Raw genomic sequence first — 24,612 nt, 5'->3', positions numbered from 1 at the left:
GTTAATCAACGCATATGTCGCATGATTTATGATTGTCCTAGTTGCAGATGCTGCTGTTGCTGTTGCTTTAATACTCCACCAAGTATGTGTCGCATTTAACACATGTTTTGCTTATGGTGTAAGTTTAATGTCACACGCTTTTGCTGGCCATTTTTTGAGGCGTGTCAACAAGATAATGAGATTTTCCTGCGGCTGCTGCTGTTCCTGTTGGGAGGCTAAGCAAATATGCAAATATCTGCATAGTTGCGTTTGCTGCTGCGTTGTTGCGTGCCAAAGTCAACCTGCAACATAATCAGGCAGCAACAGCAGCAGTTACAGGCCTTGGTCCATGGCTTGGACTCTGCTCCGCCTCTGGCTGCAAATCCTGGCATCCATTGTCCATGTTGTTGCTGCTGTTGTCGTAATAAGCCGCATTGCAATTCGTAGCCACAGCAACAACGTTGCTAGCACGTTGCACAAAGGCGGTTGCTGCTGCTGTTGCTGCTGCATGTGGCATGCACAACTCTGTCCTCTGTCGTTCCGTTGTTGATTAATAACGTGCGCTTGGCACATGGCACACGTGTTACGGCAAAGGCAGCCACTGTTTGCATAACACACAATTATACTCAAACACACACACACACACACACACAATACACAAAAATACACACACACACAGCCAGAGGAATAGGAAGAGGAAGCTGTGCTGCTCAGTTTGTATTTGTGTCACACATTCCGTACATTTGGTAAATGCGCATTGACAATAAATTAACATCGATTGACGTGGCCAACACTGAAGACGCATTAGCAAAGCGCACACAACTAAAGCTCGCTCGTTACACTGAGAGAAAAACGAGGTCACAAACTAGGTATAAAATAATTTAGTTTATATTGAGTTGAAGTTGAACACGTTTAAAGAACTAGGTTTAAGATTGAAAAATACTATTGTAAACACTAATTCACGACCAAATTCAATATACCAAAAATAGACTTCGGTATATTTGACTATGTTTACGGTCGTATGGAATATTATGAATGTTCTACTATACCAAATATTGACCTCGGTATAGTTTATTATTTTTGTGGTACATTAATTTTGTATATTTTAAGAAACTACTATGGTATATTTTGAATATACTATACCAAATATAGCATTCGGTATATATATTTTTTTTTTTGGATATACATTTGATATGTTTTAGAAAAAGTACCGTATTCTGTGGTATATTTTGAATACAGTACTATATCAAGTGTAGACTTCAGTAAATTTTTGTGGTAAATTTATTTGGTATATTTTAAATCAGACTGTAGAGCACTTCTGGCTGTAGCTTTCCTAGTTGTTTAATTTGGGAACTTTAAAATGTTAAAGAATATGGATATTAACGCAAAAGAAAGAAAATATTAGGATGTTTATAGAAATAGCAGCTTTGAAAGCAAAATATAATGCATATCGAAATAGCTATAATAATTTTATCGTACTTAACAACGATCTAGTTAAGACTTAATAATTTGTTGTGTAGCTAGTTACTGGTTTGACATGGAGTTCACCCATCAAATTTCTAACAGAAAAGTAACTAGTTGATATGTTTCCGTAACTTGTTCCTCTCAGTGTCACATACAGTCTTTATAGTAAAGTTGCGCAACGCTGACACGCACACTCACACTCTGACACACACACACTGAGAGACACTCTTCGGTAAGTTTGTGTGTGCTGACCCAACGTGTGTATGTAAACAGCGGGCATCTGTTTTGTATTGACGGTGTGAATGAGCTCTCCTGAATGTGCTTCTCTACTGCTGTGCTATATTCTATGTATGTGCTGTGTGAGTCCTGCGAGTTGTGAATCCTGTCGTGCTACAGCAGCTGGCTGCTGCTGCTTTTAAGTACGTGCATATAATTTTCAACGCTGTCGCTGGCTCTTCTACTCAGCCTGTCAATATCACTTGCTTACATGGGAATTTATTGGTGACAACGCACATAATACATAATGCATGCCACACACACTCACACACACACACATGAGTGAGTGGGTGTGTGTGTGTGTGTCGTTGGCGTTGGCGCTTTAGAAGCTCTACATTCGATAGACATTGAAATTTATTGTGATTGTAATGCTAAGCAAAGCAGCTCAACAGCACAGAAACGAAATGAGTTTATGGCAGGCATCTGAAACATATGTTCGCTGTGAATTGATGGCACTGAACTACCCTATTAAATGTGGCATTAGTGTAAGTGGCATTAACAGGGTAACTACAAGTTGAGCACACTCTACGAACTTCACTGATTTTTTTGCGTTGTTTTGTTTTGCAATGCCGCAGCGAGTTATATGTTGATCTAGACTTGACACAAAGCTGCTCGCTTGCTGCTTTCTGTTTGCCTGCTGCCTGCCGCCCTGCATTCATTACTCAAAGTCTCTCTCTCTCACTCGACTCAGCTGCTGGCATGTCAGTGTGTGCGTGACCAAGTCTCTGTGGCTGTAAACAAATGGTTTGCTGCATTATATCACAATCCTAATTCCTCTACACATACTGAAGGGACTAATCCAAATGAGGCTGCATAGAGAGATAACATTAGCAAAACTGGATTTTTTCGGTTTTCTCTTTACTTGTTTTTTTGTGTGCTTTTTGTCTGCACTCGTCCTGGGAGCTGGCAGTCAGTGCTGTGTGTCGTGTGGCTTATTGCGCATACGCCCCGTTACGCTTACAGTCAGAGAAAAGATGTTGGGACAAGTATGTAGATTGAATTAAAGACACAACAACAACAACTACATACAACAAAGGCCATATCATTTTTGAAGTCAAGCGAAAAGTCATTGTCAAAGTTGTTGTTGTTGGTGTCGCCGCCATTTTGTTTCAGAGTCACAGTAACTTTGTTGTTCTGTTCTCTGTTATTCCTGTCGTCGTTGTCGCCGTTGTCACCGATGTCGTTGTGTGTTATTTCAGTTGGCTGTTACTCTTCGCTGTGTTTCTGTTTTTTATGCGCATTGTTTTGGCCTGGTTACTCAGTCTTCGTCTTGGTCTTCGTCTTGGCTTGTTGTGAGTCCCTTAAGGGGGTCTTTCTGCTGCATAATTTATGGCAATAAATTCGCTTAACTTTACGACAATTTGTTGCTGCAAAGTGTGCCGTAAAATTCCCTCACTCGCTGTTTCAAAATTTAAACACGAGACTCATTCGCAGACCGACACGTAGACGGCAACCATAAGCAGCCATAATTTGATTTTGGGTTTCGCCCCCCTCGTTGGAAAAATTGATTTGCAGTCATGCCGCCTGCGTGTTACTTTGATGTGGCTGTTAAATTTTGCGATTAACATCAAATTTGATTAGAGGAACCTGGCTTCAAATTGTGTGTGTGTGTGTGTGTGTGTGTGTGTGTGTGTGTGTGTGTGTGTGTGTGTGTGTGTGTGTGTGTGTGTGTGTGTGTGTGTGTGTGTTTTTTTTTTTTTTTTTTTTTTTTTTTTTTTTTTTTTAAAACTCAATCTATATATTTTATTCAAACAGTTGTCCATTATATATAATACATATATATAGTTGTGTGTTTTTTAAATTTAGACTAAGTATGTTATTGCGCCATTCTACTGTCCCCCTGGGACTACCAATAAAGTATTACTTCAGGAGGGAGTAGAGCCTTAACGGCTCGCATCAGAGTTACGCACTTTTTCTTGGCGTCTGAGCTCCTTCATGACAGTGCTTGCCATTTTTTCCACCGCATCCCAATTATCGGCGTTTGCCAACATTATTGGCACCATCCTATCTGGAGATAGGGACTCGCCCAGCACCTCTTCGGCTTCTCTTCTTTCCCTTTCAAACCTGGGGCAGGCGAAGATGATGTGTCCCGCGTCTTCCGTGACGCCTACTCCACACCTTGGGCATGATGGATCGTCAGCGTGCCCAAAGCGATGAAGATATGCTCGGAAACACCCGTGTCCACTAAGGAACTGCGTCAGATAGAAGTTTGTTTGGCCGTGTCTTCTATCTACCCACGCTTCGACCGATGGAATCAGTTTCCATGTCCATCTTCCCTTGGGAGCTTCGGTCCACCGTTGTTGCCACTCGATCAGCATGATCTGACGGCTTGTGAGGTGATTTCCTGTGCAGTATTTTCTGCTGATCTCGGTGACCAGCAGATCGAACGGAGTGATGCCCGCTATCACGTGCGCTGCTTCCCCAGAGACTGTGCGAAACGCACTGGCAACTCTAATAGCGCAGAGTCTGTAGAGTGCTCCCACTTCTTTAATGAATGTCTTTTTAGTCGTAGCCGCAGCCCATATGGGTGCTGCGTACGTTGTGATCGACCTCACCACTCCAGTCAGTAGTCGTCTCCGTAGTTGCTTCGGTCCTCTGGTGTTAGGCATTATGCGAGCAAGCGCAATACACGCCACTGAGGCTTTTTGGCCTATGTAGCTCAAGTGGTCCTTAAACGAGAGCCTCCTGTCTAGCATAACTCCCAGGTACTTAAGTGCAGGCCTTGAGCAAATACTTGTGCTTCCCACAATTATGCTAGCGGTCTCCACCATTTTCCTGGAGCTTATCAGGACTGCCTCCGTTTTGTGCTCGGCTAGGCTAAGGCCTGCGTCTGCTAGCCATCTCTCCGCCGTTTTTATTGCTGTATTAGCGCTGTTTTTCAACTTCGTGCTTATGCTTGGCGACTGCCACGATCGCGATGTCATCAGCGAAGCCTACAATCTTAACCCCTTCCGGTAGATCAAGTCTCAGTATTCCGTCGTACATTAAGTTCCACAGCGTCGGACCAAGAACTGAGCCTTGTGGAACCCCTCCAGTAACTACTTGGTTGACGCTTCCGTGGTTGGTCCGGTTAGCGTAGTGACCTTCCTTCGAGGTAACTGCCTATTATGCGGACGATGTGCGGCTCAATGTTCCTTTGGATCAGGCATTGCATGATTCTCCCCCAGTTGGCGGAGTTAAAAGCGTTCTTGACATCTAGAGTGACCACTAGGCAATACTGCTTGGTACCCCAGAGCCACCGCTTACCCTCTATTGCTGTGGCTGCTATGTGTGAGACCACCTGTACCGCTTGTTGTGTGGAGTGTGCCTTTCTGAAACCAAATTGATATGGTGAAAGACCCCCTTTGATGTCAACCTCGGCTTCCAGTCGCGTGCAAATAACGCGTTCGAGTACCTTGCCTACGATGTCCAGCAGACAGATTGGCCGGTAGGCTGAAGGGTCATCCGGTGGTTTGCCTCCTTTTGGAATAAGAACCAGGTCCTGTTTTTTCCATCGAATGGGAAATCTCCCCTCCCTGAAGCACGAGTTGAACACCGTACTGAAATATGCCGGTTTCAGCTCCATTGCTCTTTTGACAATGGCACTCGGGATGCCATCTGGTCCAGGGATTTACCAGGTTTTATACTGTGCGCTGCTGCTAGGACCTCTCTATCCGAGACTTCGTCAAACTGAATACTGTTCCAGTCAGCAAGTCCTGCAACCTCATTGTTGTCGTTTCGGGCTGGTTGCTGTGGGAACAGATGAGACACTATTTTCCTCAAGAGTTCTGGGCACTTCGGGCTTGGCGATGAGAAGGCATTCAACTTCCTCATCGTAATCTTGTAGGCCGATCCCCAAGGGTCCTGTTCGGCTTGGTCACACAGCTCCAGGAAGAGTCGCTTCTTGCTTGCTTTAATTAGACCTTTCAGTGTTCGCCTTTTTGTCTTTAGCTCGAGCAATAGCGAAGACGCGTCTGGATTTCCGCGTTTGAGGGCTCTCTGAAGAGATCTTCGTGCCTGACAGCATTCTCTCCGAGCCACTGCAATTTCGTTAGTCCACCAGTACACCGGCTGATGCTTTGCTCCGTTCCCGACCTTCTTCATTGAGGCATTGCATGCTCGTGTCAACTGAGACATGATCTGCTTGGTCATGTCAGTCGCCGTGCCGCTAAGTTGCAACCCTTGCATCATATGCTCGAACATGTCGATGTCAAGAGTGTTCTCTCGGTACCTGGTTACTCTCGGAACTGCCGCAACTTCGGGTCGTTTCCTTATATCAGTAATGATGGCTTGGTGATCGCTGTAGGTGAAGTCCCTACAGACCTTCCAGGAGGCTCTTGGAGCCAGGCTACTGCTAAGAAAGGTCAGGTCGATAATGGATCCTGCGTTCCCTCTGCTAAATGTGTGCTCACCGCCCCTATTTAAAAGGACAACGTCCAAAGCCGCAAATGCCTCTAAAACCGCACGTCCTCTCTGGTTTGTGACTAAGCTGCCCCACTCCGTTGCCCAAGCATTGAAGTCACCCCCAATGAGGCATGGGCATTTATCTCTGGCATCCATTACCAGCTTGTCCAAAATGGACAGATAGTCCTCCATGCTAAGCGATGGGGCAAGGTAGCAACTATAAACGTATAGTGTATCTATCTTTGCCCTGACAAACCCTGACTCCATCTTGGTTTCCATCAGCTGTAGCGGGCGCTGCCCGCAGGTCCACACTACTGCCTTGCGCAACTTGTCTCCAGCCCACGTATTGGGAGATTTTATGCGATATGGTTCGCTCAGAATGGCAACATGTGTGTGTGTGTGTGTGTGTGTGTGTGTGTGTGTGTGTAGCAAAAGCAAGACTCATTGGCTGCTTAATTAAAAACAAACGTGGCAATGTTTACGCTACGTTTGCTGAATGGCTGCATTGAAGCGACTGCCACTTCAATTAGTGCTACGTTTTGTGCCACAGTGCACAGTGCTCAGGCACTTGAAAGCCCCAAAACTCAAATTGCAGATGCACTTCAAACGCAAAGCCGACAACGTTTTGAATTGCAAATGCTGAAGGCAGCTAGGCAAACAGTCAGCTAGGCAGGCAGTTAGTCAGTGAGGCGAACAGGTAATTCCTGTGGGAAGGGACACACACAGGGTTACAGCTGGGACTTCAATTATGGCAGCACGGCAAGGACGAACTGACTGACAGCTACTTCGACATCTACTTCGACTTTGCTTTCGCCTTCGACTATGACTTCAACTTCGCCTTCAACTTCGACTTGCCCAGCACATGAGTGCAGTTCAGTTGAGTTGAGTTGCAGCTGCCACGCTGCTGTTGCAGCTGCCTCTTATTGCTGCGGCTCTGGCAACAATTTAAAACTTCAAATGCCAGCGCTCTTGTTGCAGCATTTTTGCCACACCCTGTAGAAGATGCTGCCTGGCTTTAAACATCATATTCCAAAGCATATAAATTAGGCAAAAAGTTATTAAGGAATTTGATTAAAAGATTTTGGAATTTGCTGTCTTACATTTATGTATTTTAATAAAGATTGTAGTTAAGTTTCTAATAAAAAATATATTTCAGAATTGATTTGCCAAAATTTGACTTAAGATAGCAGTGCCTTCAATAAATGAAAACAAGAACGAGCACACTCGACTGTGAGATATGCGCTACCTAATTTCAATAAATCCATATTTTAAAAATGCCAAAAATATACCACGTTTTGATATTGTACTACATTAAGAATCTACTTTATAGTACAAAATATACCGTATTCTTAAAATATACCGCAAGATACTAAATTATACTAAAGTCTGTATCGATACAACATTCAAATTATACTAAAAAGTACAAAATACATACCGTCTTAAAATATGCCCAAAACACACCGCAAAATACTAAAATATGCTGAAGTTGATATTCATAATGTAGTAACATTCAACATATATTATAAATTAAAAAATATACCATATTCTTAAAATATTACTAAAATATATCAAGGATATATTAATTTTGTACTATATTCAAATCTACTAAAAAGTACAAAATATACCAAATTATCAGCCAACATGTAAATATTACTTGAGTATACTTGTATGATTACAAGTATGAGTATCAAATTTTCGAATTTATTTTATGTTAGGCAAATAATGAAATATATATTTCAGAATTTATTTACCAATAATGTTTGCTAATAAATTGTGGAATATATTTTTTCAGATGTATGGAGAAACATATAGTTATTTGGTAATATATCGAATGTAATTTATGTAACAAGTAAATTGCTGATTTGAATTGCTAAGTCTAATTTCGTGACTTGCATTTATTTGTTTTAATAAGCTTACTTGTAAGCAAATAATTTAAAATATATTCCAGAATTTAATATTCAATTCAATTCAGATTACTTGACACACATTATTTACTTGCTAATATAGTAAGATTGTAATTTATTTAGCCAGTAAACATTTGTATTGCTCACTTGCAATAAATTCGAATAGGATATGTATTCGTCTTGCATCTTGGCTCGCATATATATATATCGTGTTCTTAGGCATTTCTCATGCATAGAGTTTAGACAGGCGCTCGTTAGTCAACGCTTCGGTTGCTGGTTGCTGGTTGCTGCCACTCGTGTGCCAACGGTACTCTGCATCCATTTGCAGTTGTACTTTGCTACTCTGCTGTGGAACACACTTTTCTTTCCCTTGACGACTATTGCTCTGGCTCAGTGAAATACTTATTTCTTTCCTCTTTTTAACTGGCATTTGTCGTTTGTCAGCATCAGAGCCAGCATCCTCGTCGACATCGTCATCGTCTTCGTCTATTGCCTCATCTTGTAACCGCACACTTGAGAACGTTGCATGCTTTTAGGCGCAACGTGACGCAGTTTGTTGAACCTGCTGCCATTTTGCTTCTTAAAGTCAAATGCTGTTGCTGTTGCTGCTGCTTTGATGCTTCAGCTGGGTCAAGCAACTTGTCTTAATGCCATGAATTATTCAGCACAGTTCGCCCAGCTGCAACATGCCACAAAATGTTGCTATGGCTTGAAAGTTAATTACATTTGTTTCATACGTGCACCGAGCGTTGATTGCATGCCGCATGCAGCATTTCGAGGCGCCACAAGCCGAGGCGTGCACATACACCTACTTCTTCCATTTTGCTGTGCTGCTCCTCTGCCATTTGAATGCAACCACAGAGTATAGAGAGAGAACACAAGACCATTTATTTTGGTTGCCTCACACACACACAGGCAGACACATTTCGTATAAACAAACACAGCTGCCACAACAATGCGGTTCACATTCATCAGTCGAAACAATGCGCTGTCAAAATATTTACTTGAATAAATGATATGTATGGGTTTTGAGTGCATCGATATGAATTTTAATTATGCATATTTCAATACAATTCTATGGCCAGCTTATGCAATCTGTTCTACTAATGAGTTCTATTTCGGTAGTATTGAAGACAAGACTTAGCAAATAGGTAAATTCTAGTGAATATTTAATGCATGCATTTTATATTTGCAGCTTATCTGCTGAGTTCAACGGATTAAAATACAACGCTGAAGTCAAGTTTCATGGCAATTGGGTTTTAGTTGCAATTATTCGCAGCTCTTCTTTGACAGACACCAGACAATTCTAAGCGTTTTGCAATTGACTGAGCCACGCCCATTACAAAAATTGTCACATTACAGTTTTAATGATGTGCCATGAGTGCAAAAGTAACTAAAGCTGCTTTTGCTTCTTTGCTTCTTTGCACATGCTTCTCATTTGCTCTCTGACTTCCTTTCTTCTTCAAGCGTATCTCTGGTGTCGCAATTAAATTGCAGCAGCAGCCACAGCAACATGAAAAGCGTTAATGCTAGCAACCGAGTCTTGCATCCTTGGTCACACACACACACATACACGCCACACCCATAAGCTGGCAAGTTTAGTGGATGGCAGAATGTGTAATGAATGTTGTCTTATTAGCTGCAAAATGTTCAAAAAGTGCATAGAGTTTATGGAAAGTGCTGCTGTCGATGTTGCTGCTGCTGTTGTTGCTGCTGTGGCCACACCTTCAATGCAAATTGCTTTTGCTAAGCCGTGCTTAACCTCACTTTTGTTACATTTTATCGATTAACTTTGGCCGCAAACTTTGATGGCTTTGATTATTTTTGATTAGCAACACGAAAAGGCAAACAGCAAAAGATAAGCACAAGCACAGGCCACAACCACAAGCAACAGCCTGATGGTTGATGGCTGATGGCAGATGACCCAAGGGCATAATCCTCAGTTCGCTTTTTTGGGGCATTAACCCTTAAAGAGGATTAATTATGCTGTTAGTTGCAAGCTGGCAGCAGCTGGGCCGCAATTAGTGCTCAGTTAAGTTAAGAAGTTGAAAGCTTTGGAAAAATGTGCCGCATAAATTGCATTTTATGCCATTCTGGCTGCAATCAGAAGCGTGGCATACTTTTAGGCGCGGCCTCAAAAATCCAACAGCGCTGTGTATGTATGCGTGTGTGTGTGTGTGTGTATGTAAAGTGGAAATTCGAGTTGGAGTTGGAGTTTGGGATTTGTTTGTTTGCTCAGATGGAGATTCAGTGCTCTTATCCATAATTTGCGTTCATAATTTGCTCTCACATAAAAAAAAGCCAACAGACAGTTACTTTATGCGCAAAGGGAATGAGGCAAGAGGTGCTGCGAACAAGAGGTGCGACTCTGATAGCCTAAATGGGCAATGGGCAATGGGGCAATGAGCAAAGCAGCAAACAGAGTAGAAAAAAAAATAACAAGACGACTGCCGCCTGGGTGCGGTTATTGATTTTCTGTTCGCTGATGAGAGAGAGAGAGAGAGAGAGAGAGAGAGAGAGAGAGAGAGAGTAGCAACAGTAAAAACAGCTCATGATGATGCTGACGATGGTTATGATGATGACAACGCTGATGATGATGATGACGATGCCACACCAATGCTGCGTTGGCAATTTTTTGTTCGTTTTTGGGTGTGTTTAAGATGGTTTTGGGAGGCAGGGCAGTAAAATTGTGTCAAAAACGCTAGCTGGTCGACGAAATTGCGTGAGGCAACACGAAAAGCGCATTAAAAGCTTAAAGCAAGCGATTAAAGCCGCAGCCCTGCTCAAGACTCGAATTCCAGCAAATAAAAAGATAGATAGAGAGAGAGAAAACGTGCAAGAAATAAATCAAGTTGGCAGACCACACAGCTCATCAGCAATAAGCCGAAGTCGGCGCGTGATAAAAGTCCGGGAAAAGAATCCGTCGCATCGAATGGGCAAATTTGCGTATTTCCTTTTTCCGGTTGACGTGCAATGCCAAAAAAAATATAATGTCCAAGGACGCGCTGCAAAACATTGCACAGAAACAAAACGGAAGCTGACAACTGAGCTGAGAGAGAAACACACTCACACACTTGCACAGAGACAGCATGCTGACAGCAACCCTGAGCTTGATAAATGTTCATGCCTTTGTCTGGCAACAGGAGGCGAAGCGATGCAAATGCAGCAACAGCAACGGCAGAGGCAACAAACTGCCAATTAAGTGCCAAATTATGCCAACAACACAATGCCGACAACAACAACAATAACTACTACTTATATGGCAATAACAATAACTACAGCAACAAGGACAGCGACAGCTACCTAGCTAGAGAAGCAGCTCTCACAACATAGCATGCCCCAAAAATGAAGACATATAATTAGCACTTGACGGCGAGATACCCAGCAAAGCGAAAGGCAAATTCCTAATGCAATTAGTGTATTAGCACACTTGCAATTAACTGGCAAATTCACTATAATTTGTCTATAATTATGCCGGAGATGTTACAGCAAAACTACTTAAAGAAATCACATATTACAGTCACTGATTACTAAATGAGTTGGTCTTTAATACCAAGAGAAAGAATATTTTGTGCTTTTTTTTTGTATTTCTTTTCTTCATCAGCCAAATTATCGCATAGTTTGATTTAACTTCAAAATCGATATTTTAATACTAAATGGGTTATCGCAATATGTAATTTAACGTAACGATGTATATTCAAATTATCGATACGTAAAAACAAGTAAAAACACGAAATCGATATATTAATACTAAACAGGTTACCGCAACATGTGAATTAATGTATCGATGCTCACTCAAATTATCGATATGTAAGAACAAGTACAAAAACAAAAACGATATTTTAATACTAAGAGCAGATTATCGATACGTAAGAACAAGTAATAAAAAGAGATTATAAAAGTGATAAATGAAATGTGAATGTCTTACAATATTTTTCAAAATTTAAAAATAACTGCTCAAACTATTTCTCACTCCTTTAATAAGATAAATCGCTTAAAGTTGCAGACCAGTTTAAAGTCAAAACTTTAACTTGTCTGCTGCTGAATAAATTACAACTAAGCCAGACCTCGACATCCCCATAATAATATATGGCACTCTTATCGTTGAAGCCCAGGGTATTACAACAACAACAACTTGCCAAAGTGTGCCACACAGAACTATTGCAGTTGCCAACAAGGCCGCGACAACAGCACTTGCCACACTTCGCGCCACACAATTGTTGAATTGTAGAATGCATATTGTTATCGCGAAAAGTAAAAGTTTTCTATAGCCAGCGAACTTGTGTAATGTGCAATTGATATTTAGGTGTAGTTCCTCGACCGCAACTGGCCCAAAAACTTTTTCAATTTACTGTCGCCCATTTAAAAAGCAATTATTTACCTCGGATTTAGAGGTAGAAGAGAGTAGAAGAAAGTAGGCAAGGGGAAAGTCCAAGCATAATGCAAATTTAATGGAAGCCAAAAGAGGCAACCCAAAAACCTATAGACACGGCATATATCTATATATAACGAGCATTCTTACATACATATGTACGATATGATATTGCTTCTGGTCATTTGATTGCATTACGCCTCAATCTAAATGTAAATGGGCAATTGCTAAGGACGAAGGAAAAAAAAGGACAGCAAAAAAAGGCAAGCGAAAGAAACTGTAAACTGGGCCAGCAACTGAACTGAACTGTAACCTAACCCAAGATATGTATGTATGTATGTTGAAGAACGCAATTTGGTTGAGCAAATAAGCTCTCAGTTATCCTTGCCACAAATGCGTTGCAGCTGCAGCTGGAGCAACATCTAAGCTCCTGCTGCGTTGTGCTGTGGTCAAATGCATGTAAATAAATTAGAATTTGATGGGCAACTGGCCTTGGCTATAATTGAACTGCCCAATGCAATGCAATGCAATGCAGTAAAGTAAAGTAAATGCCGAATCCAACAGAGAGATCCAAACTGAACTGTACAGCAGCTGGCGGCTGGCGGCTAGAGAATTCGAACGGGCTTGTGGCCAAGCTTGTCTATGCTTTGTGTAAGTTGGCAGCTGGATCGACCATTGACCACATTCGCAAAGCCCCACAGAATGCACAAAAGTTTTTGCAAAAAGCATTTCCTGCAACAGCAGCAGCAACAACAACAACTACAACTAGAATAGCAAACTGGCCACTTGGACTAAACCAAACATGAGAGGGGAGCGGGAGGGGAGGGTAGAGAAAACAACAACAGAATTGTGAAATACGTAGAAAAAATTGAAATGTACCAGTTGTGCAGAGTTGTTATTGGTGTAGCATACGAGTTGCACAAACAAACAAAACAAACTGCGAAATGTTGCAACAAGAGGCATCCTTGTCAAAGCGACAATTTACTCGTTAGAAAGAAACTCGTAACTTGCAACCGAAAACTGACAGCAGCCAAAACTTTCCACACAAAACTTTGACACAACATTTTCATGCGTTAAGTTTACAAAATGGCCCAAATAACGAGAGGCAGGCAACCGGCAACAACAACATCAACATCAACAACAACAACAACAACAGCAACAAGAACAACAGAAATTTAGAAACTTAAACAGAAAAAGCAACAGCGCAAAGGCAGTTCAAATGAAATGACGCTGTGCTTAGTTTTAATACATTTGTAAAGCTTTCAATGGGCCAAGTTTGGGGCAGGCTTCAGCCTCGTGCTTCACGGCCAATTGAGAATGAGAGAGAATGAGACAGAGCAGAGAAGGAGGTAGTTTGCTTTTTGTGTGTGTCTATTTATGAGATGGAAAAGGGCAAAAAACACACTCGAAATTGAATTTCGCATGCATTAATTATGCAGCACAGTCAGTAACTTGCCCCTTAAGGGGGCACAGGCAAACGCAAAGGCAAAAGCAAGGGCAACTCGACAAGGCAAGTGCTCGGCTTTGCCCTCTGTGCTGTGTTCTGTGTGCTGCTGTGTTCTGTGTTGTGCGCTGCTCTTGTTTGCCCAAAGCAAAGAAATGCCAAAGCAGAAGCAAGTCACGTCAATGCCGACTGCTTGAATGCTCTTTACGCTACGCTTCGATCGTTATGTGATTAAAGCGATGCAATTATTGTTAAGCATATAAACAACAAATTGAGCGTATATTTGTGCAGCTTAAAGATGAAATCTTAAATGAACATGCGCATTAAAGATTGTACTACTTTTTAATACTCTTTTGCGCTGACACAATTTGACGCTCATTATGCTGCTTGAAGGTTGTTGCCAGTTTTTCCACTGCGCCTGCCTTTTGTTTCGCCTCGCTTTTCTTTTTTTTCAGTTTTCGTTGCAATTTTACTTTTGCTTTTTTCATTATTTTCATTAAGGCAAAGAATTTCCTTGTTCTTGTGTTCGCTCGTGTATTTTTCTTAATTTTGTTCGCTTGACTTGCGCAACTTTAAATGAAATTTGAAATTCACGAAAAGTTGCCGCAATGTTCTTGAAACTGCCAAAGAAGTCCTTAAACGCTTTAGCTGCCTTTTTTTTTTTGCTTTTGGTGTGATATTAACTTTATATGTTAAATGCAGAGTTCGTATGCCGTTTGCTGTATGCTTGCGAGCATTTGCATATTTGATACTTCTTCCTCTTCTTCTGCTTCTGGCATATATCATAAATGGTGTCAAGCATACGCCACGTTGGCCGGCAGCAGTTGCAGTTGCAGCACCAGCTGCTGCTGCTGGTTGGAAATGCAAATGCAAATTTAATGCGAAAAATATTAAAGTCAGCGCCATTAAGCGGACTAAAAGGCAAAGCAGCTGCTACTGCCAGCGATGTTGCCACCGATGTTGCCACCGATGTTGCCACCGATGTTGCGCTGTTGCAGGTGGCAGCGGCGGCAACGTTCAAATGACATCATTTAAATTCATGCATGACCCATATTGCTGCAGCATCCAGCCCCCCCTCCCATCCGCACAGCTCATGTTTTATTAACATAGCAATTTATAGCATAAAATTTACAGTTGCAGCGCGCTGCAACATCGGCATCGCTTGCTTGCTACAGTTTATCGATCGTAAAAGTTTTCGGGCCACGTTTAATGAGGCCAGCAGCCAAGAGCCAAGTGCCATGGCCAAAAAGGCGTCTCTAAGTAAGCGTAACCGCAACTATGAAAGTGCAATTTGCTAACGCGCTGCTGCAACTTATTTAAGAGCGCTGAAAAGTAGGCAACGAATGTGGCCCACTAGCGAGAGAAGCATCAGCAGCATCAGCAGGCAAGCAAGGCAATTAAAGTTGCAACAGCCACGTGAGCAACAGTTCAACTGTAAGCTATGAACTCGGTAGCAAAGAAGCAACAAACAATACGCCCACAGTTTGCTACGCCCGCCTCTTTGCTAATTGCTGCATAAATCAAGCGGCAAAAGCGACACACAAAGTCGTGGCACAAAGCGAGCCGCAACCGCGGGGCATGAACAGCGAGCGAGTGTGCTACAAATGGCGTTTGAAAAACATTTTAAATAAACTGCTGGCAAGCGATAAAGAGGGAGCACAAAAAACAACACGAGTAATGTATTGTGTAGCCAACATTCAGTTATGCTTTATGAGCCACTTCTGACCAAATGTCTTCTACATAGCAGTGTCCAAATGCAGCGAACGTGCGCGTGTGTGTGTGTGTGTGCAATTTATGGGGGCCATAAAAATGTGGCCCGCAGTGTTACGCAATAATACAATTTTTGAAACGCAAAAATATTTTAATTAAGTTTGGCAACAAACGTGCAAAACAAGAAACAAAACCAAAACAACAAAAAACAAAGAAGAAAGCTAGAGTCGAGTATGCTCGACTGTGAGATACCCGCTGACAATTTTCAAAAAAACCATATTCTACAAATATACGAAATGACTAAACCATAATAAAATACTAAAATATACTGAAAGTTTGATTTGGTATATTGATATATAGCTGCATTCAATAGAACCATATTCTAAAAATATACAAATAATAAAATACTAAAATATACCGAAAGTTTTATTTGATATATTGATATAGAGCTACATTCAAAATATACTAGATCTTACAAAATATACCATAGATTACAAAATATACCAGATTGCCACCAAAGCAACTAAGAATAAAGCAAAGGTATATAAAGGTTCTTAAATAACTTCTACAATTTTATTGTGATTGCAATCATATTCTTGGGAATCATCAATATTTTTGTTATTATTGTAAGTATCGAAAATCGCAGCTCTAGTTTCTGCCTTACGTTCGTTATTCGATATTTTTCGATTCGCGGGGGCATAAGTATGCGTGAAACAAACTTGATTTGCGTACAAATTCTGTCGAAGAACATTATAGTTCTCTCGTTTATAGTCTCTGAGATATATGTGCAGGTGTCCTTACAGACGGACAGACATGACTATATCGTCTCAACTGTTGCCGCTAATCAAGAATATACATATAAACTTTATAGGGTAGGAGATGCCTTCTTCTGCCTGTTACACACATTTCCTTCAGGCAGAAACTTATAATACCCTTCGTCCCTATAAGTAAGGGGTATAAACACGAAACAAATTTTCGCCATCAGCATGTAAAACGAGCAATTTTTGTAACACACTTTATTTTTTTTCTGCTGTTGATTTTTTTTTTTTTTTGTAATATTTTAGATTGGCAAAGCTTTAAAGCCGCCGGCTTGTGTGCTTTCAATTTACCAAAAGTGTGTGTTGAGTATACTTGTGTGTGTGTGTGTGTGTGTGAGTGTTTGGATTTTAGCGTCGAGTGTGTGTCCAAAACAAATTACGATACATGCTCCACTCTGTTTCCTCTCTTCCTCAGCTGTCTGGCTTCTAAAAATACGAAAAATAAAGCACGTTTCATTAAATGTTCCTCTTGCCGCATACGAAAATTGGCTTGAAGACAATGTTTTTTTAATGAGCTGAATTTCTAAGAAGCTGTAAGAATTTTTATGGAATATGGAACGAGATTCAACCTTGAGCTTTAAACTTAAATGCCAAGTTACATTTTGCCTTAAATCCACGGAAATCTGAACTAAACTAAAGTGATTAACAGCTTAATGCTGAACGCATTATTTAATCCGAACTGTTTGTGAATATTTTGCACTTATAAGGGATTAAATTTCCACTTTATTAACAACTCATCTATTATTTATTTGAATTTCAATGTGCAAATCTGAAATATTTAATGCCAGAAATATTTGTGTGTTACACGAGTTCATTGTTGTAATTATGATAATCAAAAAAAAAGAACAATGAATATGTGTGCTTCAACAAAGATATTTGTGGATACAATTAGCGCATTTTATATGCGGTTTCGCAATGAAACATTTGCAATTATGGCAAATGCGGGTTTAATTTTAATTTATCCAACTGTTTAAATTAGAAATACCAAATGCTTTGCATAGAATTTGATGTACACATATTTCGAACAATTTGATTTGCACCGAAATTTGAGAAGTCAAGTGCGTTTAGGGCCAAATCCTTGAGGTCTTATTTCAAGGATTTTTGTAATGCAGCAAATGCCGAATTTTGCCAAAAGCAGCTTTACTTGCGTCTGTCTAAACGAAATAACAAAGATTTGAATAGCAAAGCACAAAAAAAGTAAAATAAACAGAATAAGCTTGAAGAAAATTCACCTTAGCCTTTTCTGGGAAATTGCGTGGAGAACAGAGCATTGAATTCCAGGTATCCCAGTGGATTGCAATTGTGAGCAAAGTGGTCATTAACGAAGCAAATGCTTTCAATTTGTTTGCTCTTGGATCCATAAATACAATCATGTTGCTGATGATGATGACGACGATGCTAATGCTTCGTTTGCAGCTGTCCGGTAACTCTTCTTGAGTTGATGAAAACTTTGAACAAGTTGGCCTTACCGATGGACGGGAAAACGAACCAAAAATTACATATTTAGTAAAGTGAACGAACTGCAAAAGTTAGGCCTGGTCGTATTTTTTGTTCAGTTGTTTCATTATTGTTCAGTTGTTTCATTATTGTTCAGTTGTTCATTCTTTATATGATATGTCGCTCTACTTGCAGTTTTTATCTTCGCCTATTATTCAGTTACTTGAATTTATGGCGCAACACTCATTTTGTATTTGAAGCGTCGAAATTTAATTGAAATAGACAATGTACATTTATTTTACGACATTTAAATTTTCTATATAAAAAAAACTATAATTTTTTAATATCGTATCACAAAAATAAAATGATAGACTACTTAAAATCAATTAAAAAATGATTTAATGATGATGATGATCTTCAAACGAAGAACCACAACAAAATGATCTATAATCGAGAATGAACGAAATCGAACGATGAACAATAATCGAAATCTAACGATAAACAGTGTTGAAAACAAAATCAAACAAAGTAATCGAACGTTTTAGTTCACTGAAATCATCGAACGAAGAATGTCAACGAAATGAACTATAATCGAGATTAAACAATGAACGAAATCGAACGGTGAATGATCGAATGAATGAATCGATATCGAACTATGTTGAGAACAAAATGGAACGAAGTAATCGAACGTCTCAGTTCTCTGAAATTATAGATCGAAGAATGTCAGCAAAGTGAACTATATCGATAATAAACAATGAATGAAAATCGAACGATGAATGATAATTGAACGATGAACTGTGTTGAGAACAAAATCAAAAGAAAGAATAAAACGACCTAGTTCACCGATTAAAAGAACGAACGAACTTATTCAGTAATGTGCACGATGTTCTGACATCGCTGTGAAGCTGAAAATGCTAGAGCAGCCAAGGTAGATATAGCAAAGCGTAGTCCATCTCAGAGTTAAGCAACTGCAACTAACGCGCTCTTATTACCACCTTCTTAATGGTCAATAAGTATGCGATGGCAGTTGTCAGTCGTGTCTAGGGGGCGGGCAATGAGGCGTGGCCTACGTCCTCCTCCTCGACACGCGTTTATTGTCTGCGCTCATAAGTATAAAAATAAACGTAAACATGTTGGCATTTCATAACGCGTGAACAAATTCAATTAAGTTGCTTTTGGGCAAAAGTCCTGTCCCGTCCTGTCCACAAGACTCGAGTCCTGACTCGACTCCCAAGCTTTTAACTTGACTTGCCTTTTGTCTTGCTCCAGTTTTTATGGCGAAAAGCAAACGGCGACAAAATTAAAGTAAATAAACAAGCGACATCTGTGGCATCCTTTGCCATGACAATTATCATTGGTCACAGTTTGTTGTGCCATTGTGTCTTTGTTTGGCAACGCTTTCAAGTGTGCGTATGTGTGTGTGTGTGTGTTTGTGCCCAAATAAACCGCAGAGACCGCATTGAAGGCATGAAAGCCGCAGCCTCACAGTAGTCACAGTCCCCTCGTCAGACAATGGCCATATAAATGTGTCCCCAGAGTCTATGTGGAGTGTGGAGATGCCGTTTGTGCCACGCCCCAAGCATGCCACATGGCCCACACCACAATCACGCCCCCGCCCCCGTTCCGCCGCGTCTCTATGTCTCCATGGTTAGGCCATTGTACACGATGCTGTCAAGGACATGGCAGTCGCATAATTCTCAATGCAAATCGTTGCCATTTGTTGCGCACAAAAGCAGGCAACAGTTCTTAACCTGCTTCTCTCTGAATGCCAACACACACACAGAGCAGAGCACTTATCTTTTCATTTCTTTTCTTCGCTTCAGATAAAAGCGAATTGCACTTGAAATTGTGTTTTAACCTTAACAAACATCAGTTGCTAAAGTTTTCGCTTTGTTTCACCTTTACTTTTAGATACACGATGATCTAGACAAGGATCCGGACTATTCTGGCTCTGGCTTTGGACCCGATGACGAGGACGCCATAACCGATCATAATCATAATACGCGAGTGCAAGGCGGTGGCCACACAAACAGTAAGCATAATACGAACGACAACAACAACAACGACCTCATCTCGAGTAGAGTCAACCATCATAATCAAATCGACATCAACAAGAACAACAACAATAATAATAATAATAATATAAATCTTAATAATAATAATAATAATCATCAAGCGAATAGTGGCACCATCATTGGTAGTAGCACCAACAACGCCAACAATAATCATAATATCAACATCAACAACAACAACAACAACGGCATCATCAGCAGTGGTAGTGACATCAGCACAATCGGTAAAGATCAAGCTAGTCTTACTACAACTATAGTTAATGCCAACGTATCTACTTCCTCAAACAATACCAACAACAATTCCAACAACAACAACAAAACAACTTTCACCCCCACCACAAACATTTCAGACCCAAGCAATATCAATCCTACAATTACTTTAAGCAATAACAACGACGACAACAACAAGAACAACAACAGCAAGAACATCGACATCAATAGTTTTCATAATAATTCAAACACAACAACAAACACATCTTTATATCCACCAGCTCATACACCAACAACACAAACAACAACCACAAGTACCACCACCTCCTCCACCTCCACCACAACCAGCAGCACCACCGCCTCCACAAGCACATCCACAACAACAACAACCACCACAGAACCGACCATCATCGACACACCCAACTCCTCATTCAATAAGTCCCAAACCGCAACACAACGCACGCCTCCATTGCCCGAACCTGAAGAGGATGACGACGGTTTTGATCTGGAAGAACCCTTGCAAGGCAGCGGTGATGGCGATGGCGATGGCGATGACGATAGCGATGACTATGACGTAGATGACGATGACGATGAAGATAAAGAGGATACCAATGATAGCGATGATCATGTGACTAAGGACGATGATCTGATTGTGCCCGATCATAAGGGCGAGCTTGAATCGCATCCCAAGGAGGATAAGAATGATGAACAAACCATCGATGTGGATGGCGGCGAGGATGAAGAAGATCTATACACCGATATCACTGATAAGAAGGACGAAGGCACGGAACGCACCTCCTCAGGCTGTCAGTGGTTTTATCATTTCTCCTTATTTACTTTTATTTCTCCTCTACGTATCATTGTTTTTTTTTTATGTTTTGTTTTGTTATCGTTGCGTTTCCGTTTCTTGCTATCATTTGTTGCTTTTGCTTTTGTCTTCCATTCTTTTTCTACACACTTGTATTTTGTATTTTGCATTTTATGTTTTTCTTTTCCTTGACGCATGTTTTTCCTTTATATTACTTTGTGTTATTTATTTGTCAGTTGCACTGCAATTTCTTGCTCTGTAGCTTGAATTTTATTCTATTTATTTGGTGGTTTTTTGCTACCCTCTCTCTTAAGCTTGCCTTATCAATTTTCCAGTCCACCGACATGAAAACAATGTGATGTGAAAATCGACGAATTCATTGCATAACTCGAGGCCTTGGAATTTGCATTTGTCACTGCATTGTTATCATTGTCGTCGAGCTGGATGTTTGGTTGCTTTATTTATTTAGCAAATTGCTTTTGGTATTTGCTTTTATTTATGTATGTAGTTTAAATTAATCCAACAAAGTATATTTTGACTTTAATTCAACACATTTTTATTTGTATTTCCACACAATATGAATCTCTTACTTAACCTAATGGAGCAGATTAAAATCGTATCTTAAGTGCTTTTATTTTCATTGACATTTGATTTTCAGTACAAATTCAGTTTAGTTTAGATTTAGGTGTCGCCTGACGTCACAGCTGCTGCAATTCTCTCTCACTCTCTGACTGTCTCTCTCTCTCTCTTCGTCTCACATCAATGTGTCTCTGTGTCTTCCTCACTGTGTCTCGCGTTTTAACCCAAGCTGAATCATTGTCGCGGGTCAAACTTTCCCATGCAAAAAAAAAAAAAATGAAAAACACATAATCAAAACTTTATCCTCAACAAAAATGTCCTACGAACCACTTTTCAGCAAATTTATACGAAACTTTTCACATTTATCATTCACACAGTATCTTGCATCACTCGCAATCATTCATATCATTCATGTGCTTAAAGCACAACTTTAAGAATCTTTGTCTCAACTTTTTTTTTTTTTTTTGGGTGGTTTAAAAGTTGAAAATCGGGATTAATTAATGGGTATTGCTGTCATTTGAGCTGATAAGTCAACAAACAAACAAACAAACAATCGAATCGAATCGAACTGAATCGATTCAGCTGGCTTGCAGTGGGAAATAAACCCACTCAATCAATGGATGCCATTTCGTCGTTGGCTTTAGAGCCGCCTCACACAAGGTTTGCAATTCAGTCTGTTGTTTAGCTGAGGGCCAAACGAGTAAAGTTCCATTAACGCACACATACTTGCCACATACACACACACACAGACACATACACAGTTCCCCCTTGGCAGTAGATTTACTGTCAGAACTGCTTCTCCAAGCTTCTGGGAAAAATTCACTAAGCTTTGCACTGATTTGACGCCTGGCATCGCAGCATCGAGTGGAAAACACTTCACGGGGCACTTCACATGAAAAATCACTGAACTCTGGCGTTGGCAAAGCAACCAAGCAACCAAACAACCAACTGATCTCACTCTCTCTTCCCTCCTCTTCATCTTTCTGGCCTGAGTCTCCATAGTTGCCACATTGTTTGTTGCTCATACGACGCGTTGGCGTTTAGTGCCTTTTCTGCGTGTGTGACTTGCCTTTGACAATCACCATTTTATACAGCCCACCATTTTAACCACGCCCACCTCCCCCTGCCACACAAACAATCTAGCTGGCAAATAATTTAAACACAGCACTTTAAAGTTGTGTTTTACTTTTTTGGTGTAAATCAAGCGGCAGCCAAAGTCAACTTCATTTGACCTCAAGTTGCTTTGTCTTTTAAAGCAAATATTTATTGATGTGCTCGAGCCACGCCCACTTCTCAATGGCCCTTTATATCAAAGGAATTGCTTAAACTCTACTCGCGAGTAAAGCACACAACAACAGACAAGCACTCGAACTGATTGTTCCGCTTAAACACATGCGAATAGGAGTTCGAGTATGAGTACGAGTACGAGTATGAGAATGAGTATGAGTACGGGTACTCATACCTATACAATGACTCTACTTTGGGTTGGGCTTATACAAATGCCGCTGGCATTGTTTATCCTAATTAATATGCCAAATTTCACTTCAATGAAGCTTTGATTTGGCCAGCACAATGAAGTGGTTAGGCAAACAGGAAGCTCAGGCACACATATGTTCAGCGAGGGTAGTTACATTAGTATATAGATGAAACTAGATTTATAAGAAAAGTCTTACATTATTAGATTCAATCAAACTTTATCTATATCTATAAGAAAAACATCCATAATTTAGATAATAGCACTAATTTTAAATGGATATTTATTAGGTTCAATCGAATTATAACTAAAAGTCCATAATTTAGTTAAAAGCACTGAGTTGTAAATCACTAAACGTAAAATGTTTCCATTATATATTACACAATGAGACCAAGTATTTTGCCGAGTTTTAGATCTTTAGCAATGAGGCATCCAACATCGTTTTAACAACCAACTTTAATTGAAGCCAATCGTAATTATGATATACATTTACATATTTACTTATTTTAATAACCAGCATATAAAGAAGCTAATTGTAATTATGGTTACTTCCATAACCAACTTTTAATGAGGCCCATCGATAATGGGATGCACATTTAGATCTTTAATGAAGTCAATTACATTTAACTTATCAATGCACTTGAATATCGTAGCTGCCTAGAATATTATTCTACTTGGCTCACACATTTTGAAATAACCCCTAGGATTTCATATAACCATATAAAATAGATATACTAAGCAGTTAAAAGAGCAATCAACTTGTGTTCTCGCTACACATAGGGATATCATATCCATACCTGCAGAAAGTGTATGTATCTTTGACCCTATAAAGTATATATATTCTTAATCAGCGTCAACATCGGAGACGATATATCCTTTGCCTTGTTTGGCTCACTATCTGCTATATTTTAGTACTCTATGATATATTTTGAATATAGTACACGATTGATATAGCCTTTGGTATATTTTAGTATTTTTATGGTATACTTTTGGTATATTTCTCGAATACGGATTTATTGAAATCGAGTATCGGCTATCGAGCACTCTCGACTGTAGCTTTCTTACATCTTACCTTCTCATTTCTAAGTCAATGGATCTACTATAAATAAGAAACATTTCCGTAATAGTCTTTGCAAACTCTTCTCACAAGCTTAGCCCATTATACCTAGAACAACCCTCGTGTAATAAGGTTTATGTACTCTCCAAATATGTGCTCTGTTTGTATATTTGTTTGTTGTATATTGACGTTCAGCAGCAGCCGAAGCAGCGGCAAAGAATGTACAATGGCTAAACAAGCAATATGTTTGTCTTAAGCTCATATCAGCAGTTCCTGGAAAAGCTCAAGGACCAATAGAGTTGAGAGCAGGCAGGCAGGCAGAACAAAGCCAAAAACAGATAACAGCACATGCTGTTTGGGGCTAAATGGCAATTAAATTAATTAAAAATCATTTGTTTGACTGCTAATTGGCATTAAATTTCGTTAGTCGTGTGTTTTGCGAGAGGTCGCAACGTTGAGGCAGGTCAAAAATATGCAAATGCAAAGTCAGAAAATTTGCCAAGCCCCAATTGGGTCAACAGAAGCGGAATGAACTGCAAATGTGAGGAATAAAACTTTGCCTCAGTCTCTTCAATTTTTGTTGTTCTTGTTTTTTTTGTTTTTATGTCTTGAGGCTTTTTCTCTC

The 24,612-nt window shown here is 40.2% G+C and overlaps 1 protein-coding gene across 6 annotated transcripts in view; it reads left to right on the top strand.

The window, feature by feature from the left end:
* The window catches only part of LOC117566870 (syndecan), a 143,642-nt gene that overhangs the window by 116,385 nt on the left and 2,645 nt on the right, over positions 1 to 24,612 (top strand). For 2 of the 6 annotated variants that reach the window (XM_052005373.1, XM_034246474.2), the window contains exons 4-5: positions 19,699 to 19,819; positions 20,348 to 20,875. In XM_052005373.1, coding sequence (XP_051861333.1) covers positions 19,699 to 19,819; positions 20,348 to 20,875 — 649 coding nt within the window. Of the gene's footprint in view, positions 1 to 19,698; positions 19,820 to 19,864; positions 20,084 to 20,347; positions 20,876 to 24,612 lie in introns of those variants that run through there. The other 4 variants (XM_034246475.2, XM_034246472.2, XM_034246477.2 and 1 more) reach the window with 4 other exon arrangements.

Source organism: Drosophila albomicans, chromosome 3 (genome assembly GCF_009650485.2).
Source record: "Drosophila albomicans strain 15112-1751.03 chromosome 3, ASM965048v2, whole genome shotgun sequence".
In the NCBI taxonomy this organism is placed as follows: Eukaryota; Metazoa; Arthropoda; class Insecta; order Diptera; family Drosophilidae; genus Drosophila; species Drosophila albomicans.
Note: the sequence above shows the minus strand (reverse complement) of the source record. Positions and strands in the feature narration are given on the sequence as shown.